The 18,416-nt window shown below is 39.4% G+C and overlaps 1 protein-coding gene across 14 annotated transcripts in view; it reads left to right on the forward strand.

Moving 5' to 3' along the window:
• The window catches only part of tcea3 (transcription elongation factor A (SII), 3), a 32,481-nt gene that overhangs the window by 6,798 nt on the left and 7,267 nt on the right, over positions 1-18,416 (forward strand). For 3 of the 14 annotated variants that reach the window (XM_088084078.1, XM_088084079.1, XM_088084080.1), the window contains exons 1-5: positions 14,151-14,397; positions 15,147-15,209; positions 15,361-15,466; positions 15,581-15,662; positions 17,810-18,340. In XM_088084078.1, coding sequence (XP_087940204.1) covers positions 14,329-14,397; positions 15,147-15,209; positions 15,361-15,466; positions 15,581-15,662; positions 17,810-18,340 — 851 coding nt within the window. In that variant the 5' untranslated portion in view covers positions 14,151-14,328. Of the gene's footprint in view, positions 1-11,642; positions 11,843-14,147; positions 14,398-14,499; positions 14,774-15,146; positions 15,210-15,360; positions 15,467-15,580; positions 15,663-17,809; positions 18,341-18,416 lie in introns of those variants that run through there. The other 11 variants (XM_088084071.1, XM_088084072.1, XM_088084074.1 and 8 more) reach the window with 8 other exon arrangements.

Consider the following 18,416-nt stretch of genomic DNA (forward strand, 5'->3'; position numbering starts at 1 on the left):
GGTCTGTCTAGGTACAATTTGCCATAAAAAAAAAGTAAAAAAGAAGGAGAAGCAGCCAAATGGTTGTTATTTTCATTAAGTGCACAACAGCCATGTTTGATTTGAGACAAGAAAAAATTCATGCACTATGCAAATTACAGTGCATTGTGTAGCCTACACAGTGCACTAAATGAAGTGTACTAATGGAAGTATCCAAATTGATAGATACCAAACATTTACAGTTTAGAGGGTGGCATATTTTCACTTTTTCAAAACCACCAGTATAAGTGTATGAACAGTGTTTAAATAGTGTTTGCTTTAACAAAAGCTGCAACTGTTAGTGTGTTTGACTAATTAGCTTATAGCCCACAGATGCAGAAACGCCCTATTTCTAATGGCGACAGCCATGTTGTTAGCTAAATTGATTATTTTGTGGGGTTATGGGTGATATTAGAGGCCATTAGCCATAGTATTTCAGAGTTAAGAGTAGCGGCTCTATCTGCTAAGTTTAAATTACAGTACCAGCCAAACTTGCCTTATAGGTAGTGCTGCATTTTCCCAACTCTTCATTAATTCCTTATGGATCGAAAAACTGTGTTGCTTTGCCTTATGCTAGCTAGCTATAGCTGATCCTATGGATGTATAGAGAGGATTGCATACACTGTTGGAGACGGGACCCTGTTCATCCCTGTTAAATTTATTAGTGGAGCATGACGCCAAAAACGTTCAACTTTTATGCATAAAATTGCCTGGATGATCAGCACTGCATCTGCATAATTGGACTGACAGCAGGTGCACTAGAAACGTCCTGCTCTTTTAGACTTTTCACTTGTTATCGGACCGCATTGATCAAATTATGATAGTAAAAAGGTCAGTTCATGGAGCTTGTGATGCTTAGTTTCTTTGGTCCAAAGGCATCACGTGACAGATATGGAAGTTGTAATTCCACAGTTTTGGGTACTACGAAAAATATGTTTCTGCTCACTTCATGTGGGCCTGGAAAGTCCATGGTCAGTGATTCCTAAAAATGACAACACTGCATTTGTTTACTTATGTGTGAAATTTAAGACTTGTTGTTTCAAGAATTTCTGAGATTTTGCTGTGGTAAATCTGCCTCTGTTATCATTGTAAATTGCATTGTATGCCATGCAAGAGCATAAAGTTTGACAGACATAACTAGAGCAGGCTAATTTGGGGGATTGAGGTTTAGCTAACAGTCCAAATAACATTTTTCTTAGCTTTTTAAGGACTTCTCGTGCAACTTAAAAGCTAAGATTGAAAGCTTATTGTTGATCTTCTGTTTTTAAGACCAAGAATGATTTATATGACAAGTAAATATTTCTCCATGCCACTAAATGGACCTTGTGGTGACGTTGTTGTCAAGCGTAGCCCGGTGTTTACCTTCCACGATATCTGCTGAAAAATGATCTGCCTTAGGTTGAAATAGGTTGAAATCAGAGGTAGGTTGAAATCATGGTTGCCGTGTGAAATCCTCCACTGGATCATTCCTCATCAGTACGACGTCATGTGGATCCCATCACCAAGGCCCTTTTCATTTCCTTCCTGCATTCCTGGAACAGGACAGGAAGTGTAATGTTGAGAGAAGGGCATGGTTGTGCTCTTCATTAACATTGGTTGAGAGAGGATTGTTTAAGATCTCCATGTGGGGTTTTCAAGAGAAGGATGATGGTGGTGACTCATACTGGAGGACTTGGGTCCAGTCTTATGTGGGTTTGTTTACTCAGGGCTCACTAAAAGTCACTGTTCCACATTCTGAGCTTTCCACATGTCTCAGAGCTGCTCTTTGCCTCAACCACCATCTGACTGTTCAACCCCCCTCAGTCTACCTCCTGCTGTGAATGACTGGGGTTATTGGCTACCAAGTCACTGAGCACATCAGCTCAATCTGGTAATAATAACTTCATGGCGTGTTGATATTAATCCGAGCTAAGTCATTAAATGCTCCATGTCTTGATGTTGCTCCAAGGTCATTGGAGAACTTTTGAGGATGGCAATTTCCCCACTCAAAACCAACAACTTCTGTCAAATGGCATTTCTTCTGTGCCTGCAGCTGAGATCAGATGGAAAATGAGGCCTCATCAAAACACATAAATCAGTGATTCGTTTTGCCAATATACTTTTCACTTTTGAATCATATAATCTTTGCTCCAAACCATGTCCTGGACATCAACTATCAGGGAACTGTCAAAAAAGATCATGGCAGCCCCAACAAAACTTTTCACTTGATTTTTTTCCCTGGTCAATTTCAGATCTAAACTGTAAACAAAACATCTGTTATTAACTTCAAAGTTACATGGTCATCAGAATTTGAAATTTATTGTTCACATGACTGACTTTTGTGTGTGAATTTAGCAGCATATTTTTAATTAGAGAATAAAATCCATGTTCACTACAGGCAATAAATATCATGACTGGCAGTGAACTCATAAGAAGAATTGATTCCAGGTGCATTTCAAGAATCACATTATTCACTTGAATCAAATTTAATAATAAGATAATTGAACCAAACCAAATGTTTAACTTTGAGAAATATATCTCTGATGGCATTAAACAATAACTCGCAGGATAAAAACCATTCCTGGTCCCTAGCACGAACACTATGGATTTTCCTATTAATTACTTGAATGCTTTTCCAAGCATGCTTGTTAAACAGTCAGCGGGAGTAAATTATGAGTATGTTGTTTCCTTGGTGTGTTCCAGTTTGTTGATAATTTTATATCTTGCACTGTCAGTCAGCTTTAATAGTGAGATATAAAATGGAGCAGTTTCCTTTTCTCATGAAATCATTTTGTCCGTCTAAAATTTATTGTTAAAGGACGTGGGATAGGTAGGACGACCCCAGGAATAATAATAAACTATTTTCCTTCTCGTGATAGGCCCAGTAACTTATCATTAACTGTTATTTTAAATACCCAGCTGAGGCAATATTTTCATATCAATAAAACAATGATATATCTCAGTTTCTTAGCATGGTTTGTTGACTTTGGTCAGTCTGTTGTATACTTTGGGCTCTATATTTCCTTGTCATTGGTTTTATCCTGACTGACTAGAAGCATAGCACCAGAATGTGCGGATTTGGAACAGCCATCTTGGTCCATTTGTGTCGACCTCAACATCCGATACAAGCCTCTACTTTCCCAGATGATATAATGATCAAATCTGGACATCTTACAGTAAGAACACAGTGCACTTCAGTGTGCCCCAGCCTATTTTACACTGAGCACTATATTTTTTTTCCTGCAATATTTTCATCAATAGTTGACCTGATATGAATGAAAAAAAAGCGAAGAAGCATGAAGTAGATTTTTGTCTGCCAGTCACTCTCAAAGAGAAGCAACCTGTCTGACAGCTCCTGCTGTCTCCTATGGTGTTCCCCAAGGCTCCATCCTAGGACCTATTTTTTTTTTAAATATATGCTTCCAGTGGCCTCTTCTTTCTTTCTGTCTGTCTTTCTCTATTTTTGTTTTGTTTTGAAAATATAGTTTCCCTTACCATTGCTATGTAGCTAGAATAGAATAGAATAGAATAGAATAGAATATTCCTTTATTGATCCCCCATTGGGGGAAATTTCAAATGTTACAGCAGCATGAAAAAGAGAAAGTGGAATGTAACAAAGAAAATAACAATAACACAATTATACAATAACACAATTATACAATAACAAATAACAATAAATAAGTAATAAAATAAGTATGTACATAGAGGAAAAAGGTATGTACACATAATAAGTAAGTAATAGAATAAGTATGTACACAAAAAGCTATACTTATCCTTCAGTCTGTTGTAAGTGTTGAGGATGTAAAATGCTGGAAGGCCAACAATTCTCTCCAGCTCTCCATTAAGGAATTTTTTCCACATCAGGTGGATAATGTAAATAAAACAAAATTAAGCTTTTTGAATATCTACTGATCATCTTTCCAACTTGACTTGACTGGTTCAAAAACATCCTCTCACTGTGAGTTAAAAACAGAAATCTGTTACAAGAGGAAGCACCTTTACTTGTTCTTGAGATTTACACCTAAAACTGACAGAGTTACAAAGGAGTAATATGGCCCTGCTGAAGTGTACTGTGGCAGCCAACAGTAACCTTTGGGATTCACCCAAATGATGTAACCCAATAACCTCATTTCCACAGCTCTTTGAGCACAGAGACATCAATGATTTGATTGGATAACATTGCTTTTCCTCACCTTCATAATCTTTTTGTTTCACTTCTGGTTGCCTGTTTCTTACTGAGATATCCTGAATGTCTGTTTTTTTCAGGTCGAATATCCTCTCTTCAATGCAGAACACAGCAAGTTAAAAATCAGCAAATATAAAATGAAATAAATAAAGTATTTCTTTAATGTTAAACAGCTGAAATTAAAAATGTAAAGCATACATTGTTGTCATGTGATGTGCTCGCAGGAAGTTGGAGCAAATGAAATCAGGCATCCCGCAGCTGAAACACCTCCACTGCTCTGAGACTTTTTTAACTTCCTGGACCCCACATAGGACAGAGAGTATCTGTGTGCTGTCAGCGAGCTGAACCAGAAACAAATACACACATCATCCTTTTCCCCACCTCCCTCACTAGACACACAAAACAAACTCACAGCATGCATTTAAGCTCCCCTACACACACACTCACACACACTCACATGCATGCATTAATATGTATCTTGACATCATCAGTGGAGTGCTCTTGGTCATGACATCACCCACGCATTAACAAGTCTGCTTGTGTCGACCTTGGGGTGACCTCCAAGGCCATCAGGAGGTTTTTTTTTTACTGCAGCTCTTGGACAGAATTCCCCATTTCCTTTGCGCTGTTGCAGTCTCATGTGGTAGTAATAAATCCTCCACAAACTTGAAACGAACACTGCAGAAAGATGTTTGGATAGCCAATCAAGTTTCTTTTTTAGATTCTTTCTTCCCATAAACTGATTTTCTTTCTTTTGGGAGCTTTTTTTTTGTTTTGTGCCTGATGTCAGTATTATCACTTCCTCCCACATGGATCCAGTCAGGGCAAGAAATGTACAGCAAATGCACAAAGTTGAGATTATATACTGTGATCTTTCTTTTTTTGGCAAAGATCAAAGCAATAAAGGCAAAAAGTTATTTGACTACAGAACAAATGTATCATCAGGCAGAAAACAAAACAAAACAGAAACTTTTCTCAAAAAGATGACATCTGTAACTGTGATCCGGCATACAGTAAAAGCCATTGGCAGAAGCTTGAGGAAACCATGTATTTTCAGTATAAAATGGGATCACAAGTGACACCTGGAGCAAAACACAAAGCAATATGTCTGTCAGACAAACCCTGAAAAAATGCAATGCCCAGAGCTACACATAAGCTGTCTAGTCTTCAGCATAATGCACATAACAAAGCTATAACTCAAAGCTACATCTGGGGGCAGATTCAGAGAACGTCTTTTACAAGAAAAGGCCTTTTTATTTTCTATTGAAAAGTTGATCCTCAAACACAATACTTTGTCAACTTTTTTATATTCTGCCAGAGAAAACACATATTTCAGTCATTCTTAGGGGCAGCATAGGTGACTTTGTTTGACTGTAGATTAAAAAAAAAACTTTACGTGTGCTATTTTCCTCTTAATATACATATTTTCAAAATGTAACCTGTGTCAAAATACATTTTTAAAATCTCTTAGATATGTTTTCAGTCCATATTGATGTCCTGTTTGGGTGGTATGTTGAATAGCAGAGTCTTTGCAAGAAAAAAGGGTAAAATGTTGGCCACTGGAACTAAAAAGAGTAATCCATTAAATAAATATTGTACTTCCATAAAGTGGTGAGAGTTGTGAGAGACAGATTTACAAACGGTCAAAATTGATGCAGCAAAGGCCAAGACACACTAAATATAGTCTTGGATACTACAATTCCCATAATGCAGCTTGGCTCATGTTATTTTGACAGATATTCTTTGGCTTGTTAAGGCCCATGAGAGCTGACCTGGATGACATTACCAGGGTTATTTATTTACTCCAATTTGACAAAGCTCCCCCAGAGAAGAGATCACACAGCTGTTTTGACAAACCAGTCTAACTCCCAACTCCTCAAATACAGACGCTTGGCCCTCGACAGTCTCAGTAACTTGAGAAAGTCCACATAGGGTTTGGCGGGAAACTCTGGACTTTCACCTGGAAGACTGCTGTTTGTGTCATGTGTTAGATCAAAAGTCAATCGAGTTATTTTAATAACAGCTTAGTGTGCTAGTATGTAAATCGTAATGTATGTAAATGTATAGCCCTTTTCTAGTCGTTCTACCACTCAAAGTGCTTTCACACTACGAGTCACATTCACCTATTCACACATCCATTCTTACACTGGTGACTAAAGCTACCGTACAAGGTGCCACCTGCTACTCAATTTTTAAACATTCATACAAAATCACCTACAGATGGCTGTGCAATTTGGGGTTCAGCATCTAGCCCAAAGAAACTGAGACATGTTGACTGAGGGAGCCCGGGATCAAACTTCCAATCTAACGATCCGCTCTACCTTTTGAGCCACTGTTGCTGCAGCTGTGTGTAACATACTGTGCTAGTGATGTATATCACATGACATATGTGATGTATATCACATGAAGTTATATTTAGATAGTTACAGACATACTTATTTTAAGCCAAACTATGATGTTTTTCCTAAAACTCACCTTGTGCTTTTGTTACCTAAACCCAAAGAAGTAATCCTAAAATTGAAGAGTTTTATGAACCAGCCACAGTGGCAGGTGGACAAAAAAATTCATTTCCATCCCAGATGGCGATCTGTCCAGGGTGTATCCCGCCTTTCGCCCAAATTTCAGGAGGGATAGGCTTCAGCCCCCCCCCCCCACGGCTTTTTACAGGATAAGCAGTTTTGGATAATTAATGTATGGATAATGCATGTAACAAGCCCAAATTAACACTTTGTCCCTGAGCGTCCAAAGCATATAAATCGTTTGACATGAAGTCCGCTATCCAAGCATTTGTATTTAATGAGTTGGGAGTGAGTATGTGAGCAATAGACCTCATAAAACGATCCTAAAAACAAAAGTGGTTTCCTTTTACAAAAAAGTTCTTTTATATGGAACATATATGCATTAATTAACAGTACCCGATAAGTCATAAATCTATACGGATTTTTATAATTCACAGCAAACTTTTAACGGAGCTGATTGAGATGGGATGTCATATTGTCTTCTCACAGTTCTGTTAACCAACCGTTTTAGATTATCAGTCTAACATTTAAGGTTAGAATAAATGTTCTGACAGCAGCGAATCCACCCAGGTTATTGCTAAAATACTTTTGTCTTCTTACGTGGATCAGTTGGTAGAGCTGGATGTTGGAAACCTATAGAAGGAAAAGGCACTATTCATATTTTCATTCTTGTTAGGTCAATTTCTCAGTTTGGCTGTATGTACTTTACCATTTTGACCACCTTGTTGTCTTAATATAACAAGAACCATGCTGGTTAGTGACATTTCAGAGTTCTATAGTATTCAGGGACCAACAGAGCCCAAAAAAAGTCTTAATTTTACTTAAAACTAAGCTTGCAAATGTGAGTGGAGTTATGGAGTGATGTTTTTGCACAGCATCATCAACTAACTGGGTCATTTAGCATTGAGTCCAATCCCTGCTTCTCTTAAATCACTGCAGTTCCTGTATATAAACATGTAACCAGCGCAGGATCCAGTGCCAGCAGAAAGCAGTGCAAAAGCTGATAATACAGAGAGGAAAGGTAGATGCCGCAGGTTTTGAACTATGTTGCTCTAATAGGATTAGTGGGAAGTTGAAAAGGAAACGAGAGTAAGACGAGATTTACACACTAACACAATCTGGGTTGTTGGAGTAGGAACTCAGCTTTATCAATTAGCACAGCTTGATGTGAAGTGATGTTTGTAAACACCTAGATTAGATAACAACGAGTGCAATTATTGAATCCTATTTACAGTTTTTGATCAGTTTTTCGACTCCACGGTATCATGGTATTCTTTCGAGCTGCTCTTCCACAGCAGACTCATTTGATTCTTTATTTTGACTGATTGTTTCCAGAGGGGTTATGCACTTGTTTGTCAGCATAAAGCCGGAGCTCAGGCACAAGAGAGCTCAGAGATCAAATCGTAGCCTTGGGAAGAACCACAGGATCTTTTTGCAGACACACTATACAAATGAGTCAGTGTCTGTTCAGTGTGCCAATGTGTAATTGACGGTTGTGGATAAGTTATAGTACATATTTTACATATCCCTCTCCGGCTTTTTTTTTTTTTTTGCCTTTAAATGCATCTTTGTGCTCTTAACTGTGCAGCTATAGGGTAAATTGTTTTCTCATTTCTTCATAGTATGCAGTTCAGGTACAGTAAAGGTAGTTTTTTGGAGTCAGGAATTGGGTTAAACATCTCTTGCTCAGGGCATAATTCAGATTTAGTTTGGTTAGTCATTTAGTTATTTTGGTTGGATTGTGTCTAACGGTGGCACCACCATTTATTTTGGTCAAAGGTAGCCAAAAATAGTGGCACCACCAAAACAGTTTTGGATATGGCAGATCTGGTGTGTGTGTGTGTGTGTGTGTGTGTGTGTGTGTGTGTGTGTGTGTGTGTGTGTGTGTGTGTGTGTGTGTGTGTGTGTGTGTGTGTGTGTGTGTGTGTGTGTGTGTGTGTGTGTGTGTGTGCACGTGTGTGGCAGTAAATAGAGACTTAAGAGACAGCTGAAGACACAAGGATGTTCTTAAAGTCTTTGGGTGGTCCAACCTCTCCGGGAGATTCAGCCTACTTTTTGCGAGTACCAGCGGCAAACAGTGGTCATTATTAGCAGACAAACCAACCCCACCAGGCTGGGATTACCTTCCAGCCAACTGCATATGTGAATGTCTAAACAATTCTCCCACTCTGTTTTGACATGCTCTATTACAGGTTCTGCATCCTGCACCAGATCCAGAAAAAAATTGACAGCTAAATGAAATCATTCATTTTCTGGTCTGATGTCATCCAAAAATTGCCATAATTGCCCAGGCCTGGCGTCTCTGGTCTGTGACTGGCAGAGACACCAGCATTGGGCGAGGTGCACGGAGAGGAAAGTAGACTGGTGGATCTTCCCAGTTGGATCTGTGTTAACTCTTTGTCTGTAAAAGCATGTGGTATGTATTGCAGTAAGGGGGTGCGAGACCACTTTCTTCTCTCTGCTTGGAAAGCTTGACCAACACAGCAGTAACTTTCTTCAGCGCTCAAAGCAAAGACAAGATATGACTTGATGTGGTCAGACCCCAGAGGCTAATGATAGACTCTGAAACCCAGCAGCAGAGGCTTAGGGTACTTCAGTGCAGTGTATGGGAATGCACACAGATGCAGTTATGTAACCATGTCGAGCCACCAAGAATCCACAGAGTGAGGGGAGATTCACTGACTGCACAGAATATCAGGGAACAATCCTTTCAGCTGTCTAATGGAATAAAAATCTCTTTTATGTGTAGGGTTTTCTATATGTACATCTGCCTTGACATGGTGGAACATGTAAAAACCAAAACCAACATGGCCTGCGCTCTCACAGTATTCTACAAATGTTGATCCCAAAGGTTCGAACAGAACTTGGCAAAAAAGCTTTAAATAGGCTGCCCCTTTCTCTTGGAATCATTTACAGAAGGACCTGGAAATGTCTGAGCTGATAACCAATGGGAAATTTGAATCAATTTTAAAGGATCGAGAAAATAGCACTCTTGGTCAATGGGCTATTCAGATAATCACTGAAATTGTGTTAGGCAGTTGCACATGTTTATGTATTCAAATGGTTTCATTTTGACTGGATTCTATGCCTGATTATTTCCATTGTGTTGTGTGACAGTTGTATTTTTCTTCTTGTGTTAATTTATTAATGCAACAATGCCTTATGCTGCCCTCTTGAATATATAAGTATTCAGATCTTTGTACTCCAGTAGAAGTTGCAGTATGACAATGCCAAAATAATAGGCTACAGCCAAAAGTCCTGCACTCACAATCTCAATATATAAAGGACCAGTCTAACTAGTAGGACAATGTAATTACAGCTAAGATAATCCATAGCCTATTTTAATAACAGCAATGAATAAATGTCTACCTGTGATGTGATAAACTCACATCTGCAACTGTTGTTCCCCTCAGCTTTACAGAGCGTTTCAGTTTCTCTCAGCTCCTTGTTTTGGCTCCAATGTACCCACACACCGTACACCACCTGCTCTGCACCAAACAGCAGTCAGCAGCCACCGTGAGTGACCAGCTTATGGACATTGTGGAGCATTTAGCAGCTGAACAGAGCTAGGAGATAGTGAATATTGGACTTGCATTCATCAGGTCGACTCAGACACCACTCCAAATGAAAGCTAATGTTGCTCTGCAACTGCTGAGTGTGTCAATAAGCAACTGTTTGCTAACAAATTCAATATCCACTTCGAAAAGTATCACGTAAATAAATACTTAAGTGTATGTCAATATTGTGATTGCAGCTTGTTTCCACTGCTGTTTTGCTGGTTTAAACTGGAACATACATGGTCTAAGACAGTCCAAAAATATTAGTGAACACCAACAACTCTCAAATCCACAAAATCAGTCTCCTATTCATAGTCTGTTGAGCAGCTGCAGACTTAATACTTGATGGCATCACAGATTTGACAGTTACCTCTCTGATTTCTGGCTTAGAGAAACACTGAATATTCACCAACTTACACTCTGTTTCCATCTTCAGTCTGACATTGTGTCTCTTCTAAAGGCTTTCCCTGGTGGGAGGGGATTCATTTTTCCCTGAACTAATCAACCCCCCACCCCCCACCCCCTGTAGCCATTGTTGTTATGACGCCTCACTGGTTTTGGTGAACCACTTAACAACACTTAACAACTGTGTTAGTCCCGCCCATGGTGTTGACTGTCTAAATGTTCTTCTCCCCTAGGGCTCATTTTTAAATTTAAGTAAGAAACCGCTGTTTCATCTTACAATGCCAGATGGATCTGTCATCTCTATGGTCTAAGCCGAGGTCTGGACCCAGGCAAAGAGAGTAGCTCTTGTTCACAAATACTGATCGAACTCTATAGGCCATGGAAGTAACATAACATAACATGGAATTCTTAATTTAGGGGGTGTTCCTCTTTAAAGTACCAAATAAGCACACCTATTATGCAGAAAAAATGACCCTATGCATTATGCAGAATAGGGCTTACTGATGAATACAATTGAAGGTAGCGTTCTACTCTTGTTTGGGATGATGCTAATTTTACTTACTGTTGGGTATTAAACCTATACCAAATATTTGAAAAGATGATAAAATCTTTTGTTTGTAACTTTGTTATCTGAAAAATACAATATTTGCCTCTGAAATGTAGTGAAACTGCGGTGTTGAGATGTGAACTCTCAAGTTAAATAGCTCAAATTGTACTTCAGTGCAGTGCTTGAGTACACGCTCTTCTAATCTGTGACTTGTATTGATGGGGACATTTTTTTAATGATTTTTAATGCTTTGTACATAAGCCTAATTTGATGTTCGAGAAAAGGGTTTGCGGCTGAAGGTACACAGAGTACTTTTCTTAAAAATAAAGAGATTAGACAGTTTATTTAGACAGAGCGTCTGGGAAAGAGGTCACAGGTTGCAGAACTGGGAGCAGCTCTTTTTCTTCATCCTCTGCCTCTTCTTTCCACAGCCCCAAGCCGAAGGGTTTAGTACATGGAGTTGAGAGGATGTTGATCTTGATCACTGGTTCTTCCTCTTGGCCTGCTTCCTCTCTTACCTCACGGGGAGCTGTCCCACTTCTCTGCTTGGCCTGGCGCTACCTCTACCTGCCAGACACCGTGCTTTCTTCGGATGGAGGCAGAGGACGGAGTTATACGCTCAGCCTGTTGTGTAAGAGCGTTGTAAAGAGATAATACTCTTTGCTCAAGATGAGCTTTCAGACTGTACTCTCACCTGCAGTCATTAACAGTTATCTGCAAATCCCTGCAACACAAACAACAGCATCACAGTTTGCTCATAGATTAATTAACGCTTCATATTTTAGAGCTTTTAATTTAAACACGCTGTTTTATTTAAAAATAAAACATGTCTACTTTACCTGTAGGGCAGGCATTTAAGTTTTCCAGCCAATACTGCTCTGTAATGATATACAATTATGTCGGGGAGCATTGCTGTCTACATAAGCTGTCCATATAAACTGTTGGGTATGTTCTAGACAGAGAAACCAATTAAAAACTCAAAACATTCATCCCACTGATATTTGATCCGACTTCAAAAACAAACTGTTGCGACTTGCAGCTCTCATGTCCTCGCTTCCCACCATTGAAGAGACATCCAGCAGCAGGGACGTCTCTAAGATCTGAACTGTAACGGGGCTGCGTTCCCAGTAGACTGTGGGAGTAAGCCTTCATGCCTCGCAGTACTGGGAGCGTGTTTCCCCTGGAGGAGATTTGCTATGAAAACAGTCTGTAAGTGATTGCTTCCAAGAAGTTGTCAGAGACGAAATATAAACACATTTTTTTTGTTTTTTTTTTACAAGGATACAAAGGAGCTTGCAGAAAGCACTTGCTCGAGTAATCTTGAGTAATTTCATTCTGTGAATGTTTATTTAACTGACCTCAGCTAACTCACTGTGCACACCACGGGACTCAAAGGGAGATTGTGAGCCGTGCAGACTTGTGCAATTACAGGCTCAAGTCATTTTAAATAAAATCCAGCTCAATATAAGGATCATTTAGTGCCTCTTCAAACGCCAGGTGTCATCAAACATCAACTACGGTCTAACAGTCACACACAAAAAGATTGAAGCAGCTCAGTCTTTATACAGTCTCAGTGTGAGTTCAGAAAACCTTTGCTGCAAAATGTTGAAGTAAATGGAAGCAAATAGTAGCGAACGCAAGGTCCGTGTTTTCATTTGAACTAGAAAGGATGTAGGTTTTGTTTCAATATTTCCTGCATTCTGGTGATTTTTATGCATTGATTTGTGGCTTTTCTGTATCAATTTATGGTGTAAATTTCTTTAATTTGGTTGAAATAGAAGTCTGCTACTTAATGCATTTACTGGTGGGAACAAACTCACGTTCTAAATATTGTGAAGGACCTGTGCCTTGCAGTGCATTGAAATCTACACCTGTATTAACCCTCTGGAATCTGGATCGGCAATAGTTTTGCTGTGCTGCATTCAGATGTCTTTTACAAGCATTTGAAAACTGGGAACTTGAGCAAATTGGTTTGATTTTTTTTTTTTTTTTCAAAAACATGGGGGAAAAGGCTTTTAGCAATTTGGAAAGAAATGTCCTACAAAAGAGGAAGAGGGAGAGAAAATCATTAAAATTAACAACAATGGCACACAACGGGAAAGGTATTATGACATTACAGAAAGAATATACATTTCATTGTTAATTTTTATTAATAATGATTATATATATATATATATATATATATATATATATATATATATATATATATATATATATATATATATATATATATATATATATTTGTTCTATTTTTCCTTTTTTTAAGGTAATTATCTCGCAACTTTTAACTCATTTCTTGCTCATTTTTGGGTCATTTTTTGTCAAGTTGCTCATTTCCTTCTTTCCATGCTTTGTAGAGAAATTAAACAAATTTCCTCAGGTTTTAAGGGGTTAACAGGAAATCTCAAAGGTTAATTCTAATGAAAAGATTTGGCCTGTGAAGTTGTGTGAGGTTATACACTTACATTACAGTGCCCTCTGGTGGCAAAGACGTATAAACAAATAACAGTTCCAGTATGAGCATTTTTTTACGATATAAACGAAAGTGAAATTTTTGCCAGATGCTCATTACACATCTGCACACAAGGCACAAGCTCCCGTGGGTTAAAAATATTTGACAATCGTTGTTGTCTTGTGCTGAATTTATGGGTGAGGTAATAAACATGTAGTAAACTGTGATCTAGTGTCAGGCTGAACTTTGGCACTTAAACAGCAGCTGGCACTGCCGCGCAAAGAACTGGTGATACATGATGCAGCCAAAACACAGTGAAGTACATGAGACACAACATAGAGCCAGAAAGATTAACGATCGCCGATTGGCAGCCTGAACAGTAAAAGTTTGACTCTTTGAAAAAAAACTCAAACGAATCACCTTGAGAATGAGATATTTGTGTTGTGTCCTGTGTCTACTTCAGCGCCTATATTTAGTTGTTGTCATGTGTCGTGCAGCAGGTCAGCTGGGATGCCGCAGCAGGACACGCCTCTGGGCTGAATGGAGCACGCGCCGTGCGTAAAGTCCGACCTGCAAACGTCAAACTCTTTCTGACCTAATTTCACGTTTTTTTAAAAGTATCCAATCGACATTATTGAGTCGTTTTTAGTCGAGTAAATGCAGCGATGACGCGGGAGGAGGATCTCATTCGGATTGCAAAAAAACTGGACAAGATGGTGTCTCGAAATAACACGGTGAGACCGTATTTTGACACCCACAGGTGGCGCGTTGTCCTGCCACCTCGTGCTGTGCAGAAGGCCCGTGAATATCTCCTCTGGAAATGGATTTTTCTAGATTTACGTTGACGACTAGTTTGATTTCGTCTGAATTGGTGTATTTTAGAAAGTGTGCACAGTTGTAATGTGAGCCTGACTGTACTGTAAGAAATGATCAACAGGTGTTTGGCGCTGCTTTGCAGACATTTCCTTCGCAGGACGCGTTGCTGAGTGTGTGGCGCTAAACGGGCCAGTGTTGTCAACTAGTCTGTTAGCTTTTGCAAACTCTTTGCCTGCTGTCGTATTGAATAGTGACTCATGCAACAGAAAGTAAACAGCGCGGCATAAGGGCAAGGTCGTGTGTGTGTGTGTGTGTGTGTGTGTGTGTTTTGTGACAGACTGCAGACTTGTTTAATGGCGCTCTTGCACAGTTAGAGCCCCGTATGAAAACTATAATGTCTAGACTAAAGCAGTCACAGAAATGTGTATCTAATGCCTGTTGTAGTATTATTTGAATTGTGGAAACACACAACATGAAAACTTGAAAAAAGAAAAAAAATACAGAAGTGAAACCGTTAGTGCTTACTTATCAGTTTCTGGTTTCCTTTTTAATGCTTATTTTTGCAGTTAATCAATTCTGCATCTTAATTTCATTAAATACGTCTAAGTGAACACATTTAATATCAAACCTCTAAGTGAAGCTGTCTGTTGACTTGTTTTGTTTGCAGGAGGGTGCCATGGACCTGCTGAGGGAACTGAAAGGTTTCAATATGACACTCAAACTTCTCCAGGTATGCTGCACTGTATTGTCCAGCGTAAAGAACAGTTTTACCATTGCTTTACAATCAGTTAACTAATTCTTAGTTGTTCACAAACATGACAAATGAGATAACTGCCTGATTATTAAAGCTCACAATGCACATTAATGTGTTTCTGGCTTAGGAAACGAGGATCGGCATGTCTGTAAACGGTATCAGGAAGCATTGCACAGACGAGGAAGTCATTGCCTTGGCAAAAGTTCTCATTAAAGACTGGAAAAGACTGCTAGGTATTTGATTTTGAGACATGATTTACTGAGCAGTTGTTCGTGCAATAAATATATCAATGAACTGATTGATTTGCTGATATGCGATCCGTCCCTCTCCCACAAACGCTCCCACAGACTCTGAGAAACCAACTGAAATGAAGAACGGTTTGGACTCAGCAGTGTCTCCAAGCAGCTCCCCCTCTGAGACACACAGCAGGTCAGTACTTTCACAGCTGCTGCTGCACAGACACTTCACAGGAAACATGATATTTAACACAGGAGCAGAGACAATAAAATTCTAACCCAAAGTGGTGAGTGTGACCTGACTGCTTTAATCTAATCTAAAAAATGAAAATGGAAATGGAAAGATGATTGTTTTGAATTATGAGGCAACTGTTTGGGGGAAATTGGGGAAAGGGGCCCCTTATTGCCACACATATTGGCACATTTTGTAATGACAACTGTAAGCCCCCATAAACTTTCTGTAAAGACATTGTACTGTGCACTGCAAAAACACCAGCAACCCTGTGTTAACACTGGACACAGAAGCGCCCTGATTTGCTAATTGTTGTGCAGCTGCCTGCCAGCAGTCACTTGGCTGTCACACCTGTCCCTGTTTGCCTCTGGGTCTCTGGTTATGTATCTGTATCTGTGAGCGATTGTGCGTCTGTGAGTGTGTCTATCTGTGTGCGTCTGTTTGCTTCTCTTCCTCTGTAGACTCAACTGACAAGCACTGTGGAAGCACCGGATGCATATTTTATCATTTATCATGATAAGATCATTCATATTGTATCTAATATAGCGTGTATATCATACATTAGATTAGATTTATTAAAGTAGATGGACTTTTTTGTCCATCTCAGTGGAAATTCGTCTGGCTTTACTCAAACACATCAAACGTACATACAAACACTTAATACAATACATCAATAAAAACACACAAATGTAACAGAGTATTCATAACAGAGTATTTTCCTGTCAGATTCACTCATGACTTGCTAAAAAAATAGACCAGAGCTCAGGGCCACAGCGCGTCCAGTGCGAATGGCCTGACCACTCAACAGGGGCACCAAAAGCAAGAGGGTGGCGCTTCATGGAAAACCCAGCATAAGTCGGGCCCCTAATAGCTACTCTGTGACAGTTGCATACCATTAGTTCGAACAGTCAGCTCGCTACCTGTAAGTGTCATAGATTCATTAAGTATAATCCTCAGTGTAACCATCAGGGCCTCAATGGACGTCTTTTCATGGGTCCCCCCAAAATCTATGGTAACCACTGATACAAATATCTGCCTTGACAAATAGATGAACCCCAGCAGCTCTGTTGAAAAGCACTCAAGAAATTAGAAGCTCAACCAAGTGTCAGGAGTTGCACTGTCCCAGCATATCCAGTAAATCAGTATGTGAAGACACGTGTTTGTTTCTTTGCCATGGAAGATTTTAATCACTCTATTTTCTTAAGTGGACTTAGATCATTCAAGTGTCCAAACAAAGACAATATTCAGCACCAAGGACAATGCATTTTGATTAGAATTTAAAGTCCAAAATAAATCAATGACAGAAGACTAACATCCTGCACCTTCCAACGAGACCCTGCGCTCCCCCTGAAAAAGTCAGATCAATTTTATTTTATTTTATGTATAGTGCCAAATCACAGTGGCGGTCATTTAAGGTCACTTTTCATATAGAACAGTTCTAGAATGCAGTAGGCTACTACCTGTGTTAGTCAGTACTCAAGTTTTACAGCCACAGATACAGTTAGTCTGCTATTTCTAGCACACTGAAAGTTTTAACATAATGTAATGTAAAACATCTTGGTTGCAGATGTGCTTAATTTCTCCCTGATTTTGAATCACATTCCTGCTGGAACATGAATGGTTGTGTTTAGAAGCTTTTATTGTGGATTAATCACTGTAGAAAGTGCAGCTATTTTCCGTTACAGTCTTCTTGGGCTGCATTGTTAGTGCAAAAACGCCAAAATCCAGAGGACTCAGAAATTCCACCCAATCAGAGCAGACTAGGCTTTTACGGGGCTTTAATAGACGGTATAGACATTATGAGGAAAACAAAGTGTTTTAGACCATTAAAGCATGTTAACATGTTGTAGTAGAAACCCAAAATACATGTGTGTGAATGTGAAAATGAGCCCTTTAAAATTAGTCAACTCATACAATTAAGGGAAAAATAAAGATGAACTAAACTAAAATCGGTCCAGCGTATTAAATGGGCTGTTGGATTTATTTCTAAGCAGATTTGAATGAGACCTAAGAAGCATTACTAACACAAAGTTGATGTAAGAGAAGCTGGTAAATGTTTGCTGGCTCTTGGACCGAGGTAAAAATGATACTTCCTTTGTTTCTTTTAGCCACAGGAGACTGGATGTCAAACCAAAACATGACTCAGATCCTGACAAAAAACAATCCGATAAAAACAGAAAAGAAAAACCTAATGACGAACACACAAACAAAAAGAGCCATGCGGACGACTCCAGCGATGAAAAGCACCTGGAGGAGCCCCAATATGAGAAACATCCCCAAGAAATCAGAAAAGAGAAGCATTTAGAAGAACCCAAAAAACATGCAGAGGACGAGCAACTGGAGATGGATAACAAGAAACAGAAGCACGTGTGTGACCTGCAGAGTGAGAAACACAAGCCAGAACCAAGGAAAGAAAGACCGTTTGGAGAACCAAAGAAGATGAGACACGTGGAAGAAGTGAAAAAGGAAAAACACCCCGAGGAGCCCAAGAAGCACAGCTATGCAAACGACATGAAGAGGGACAAACACAGAGAAGAAAGCAGACACGAGTGGCCCATAAACTCACCACAACGAGAAAGGCCGCCGACTGAACCTCAGAGAGAGAAACCTGCCGATGTTTACAAACCAATGTTTGAAAGGTGAGACGGAGGTGCCTCAAAAACTGATCATCACACATCAGAAATATGCAGCAGACGCTCAGATTGAGTTATTTTT

This window comes from Plectropomus leopardus, chromosome 11 (assembly GCF_026936395.1).
Source record: "Plectropomus leopardus strain MGB_pleo_1.0 chromosome 11, ASM2693639v1, whole genome shotgun sequence".
NCBI lineage: Eukaryota > Metazoa > Chordata > Actinopteri > Perciformes > Serranidae > Plectropomus > Plectropomus leopardus.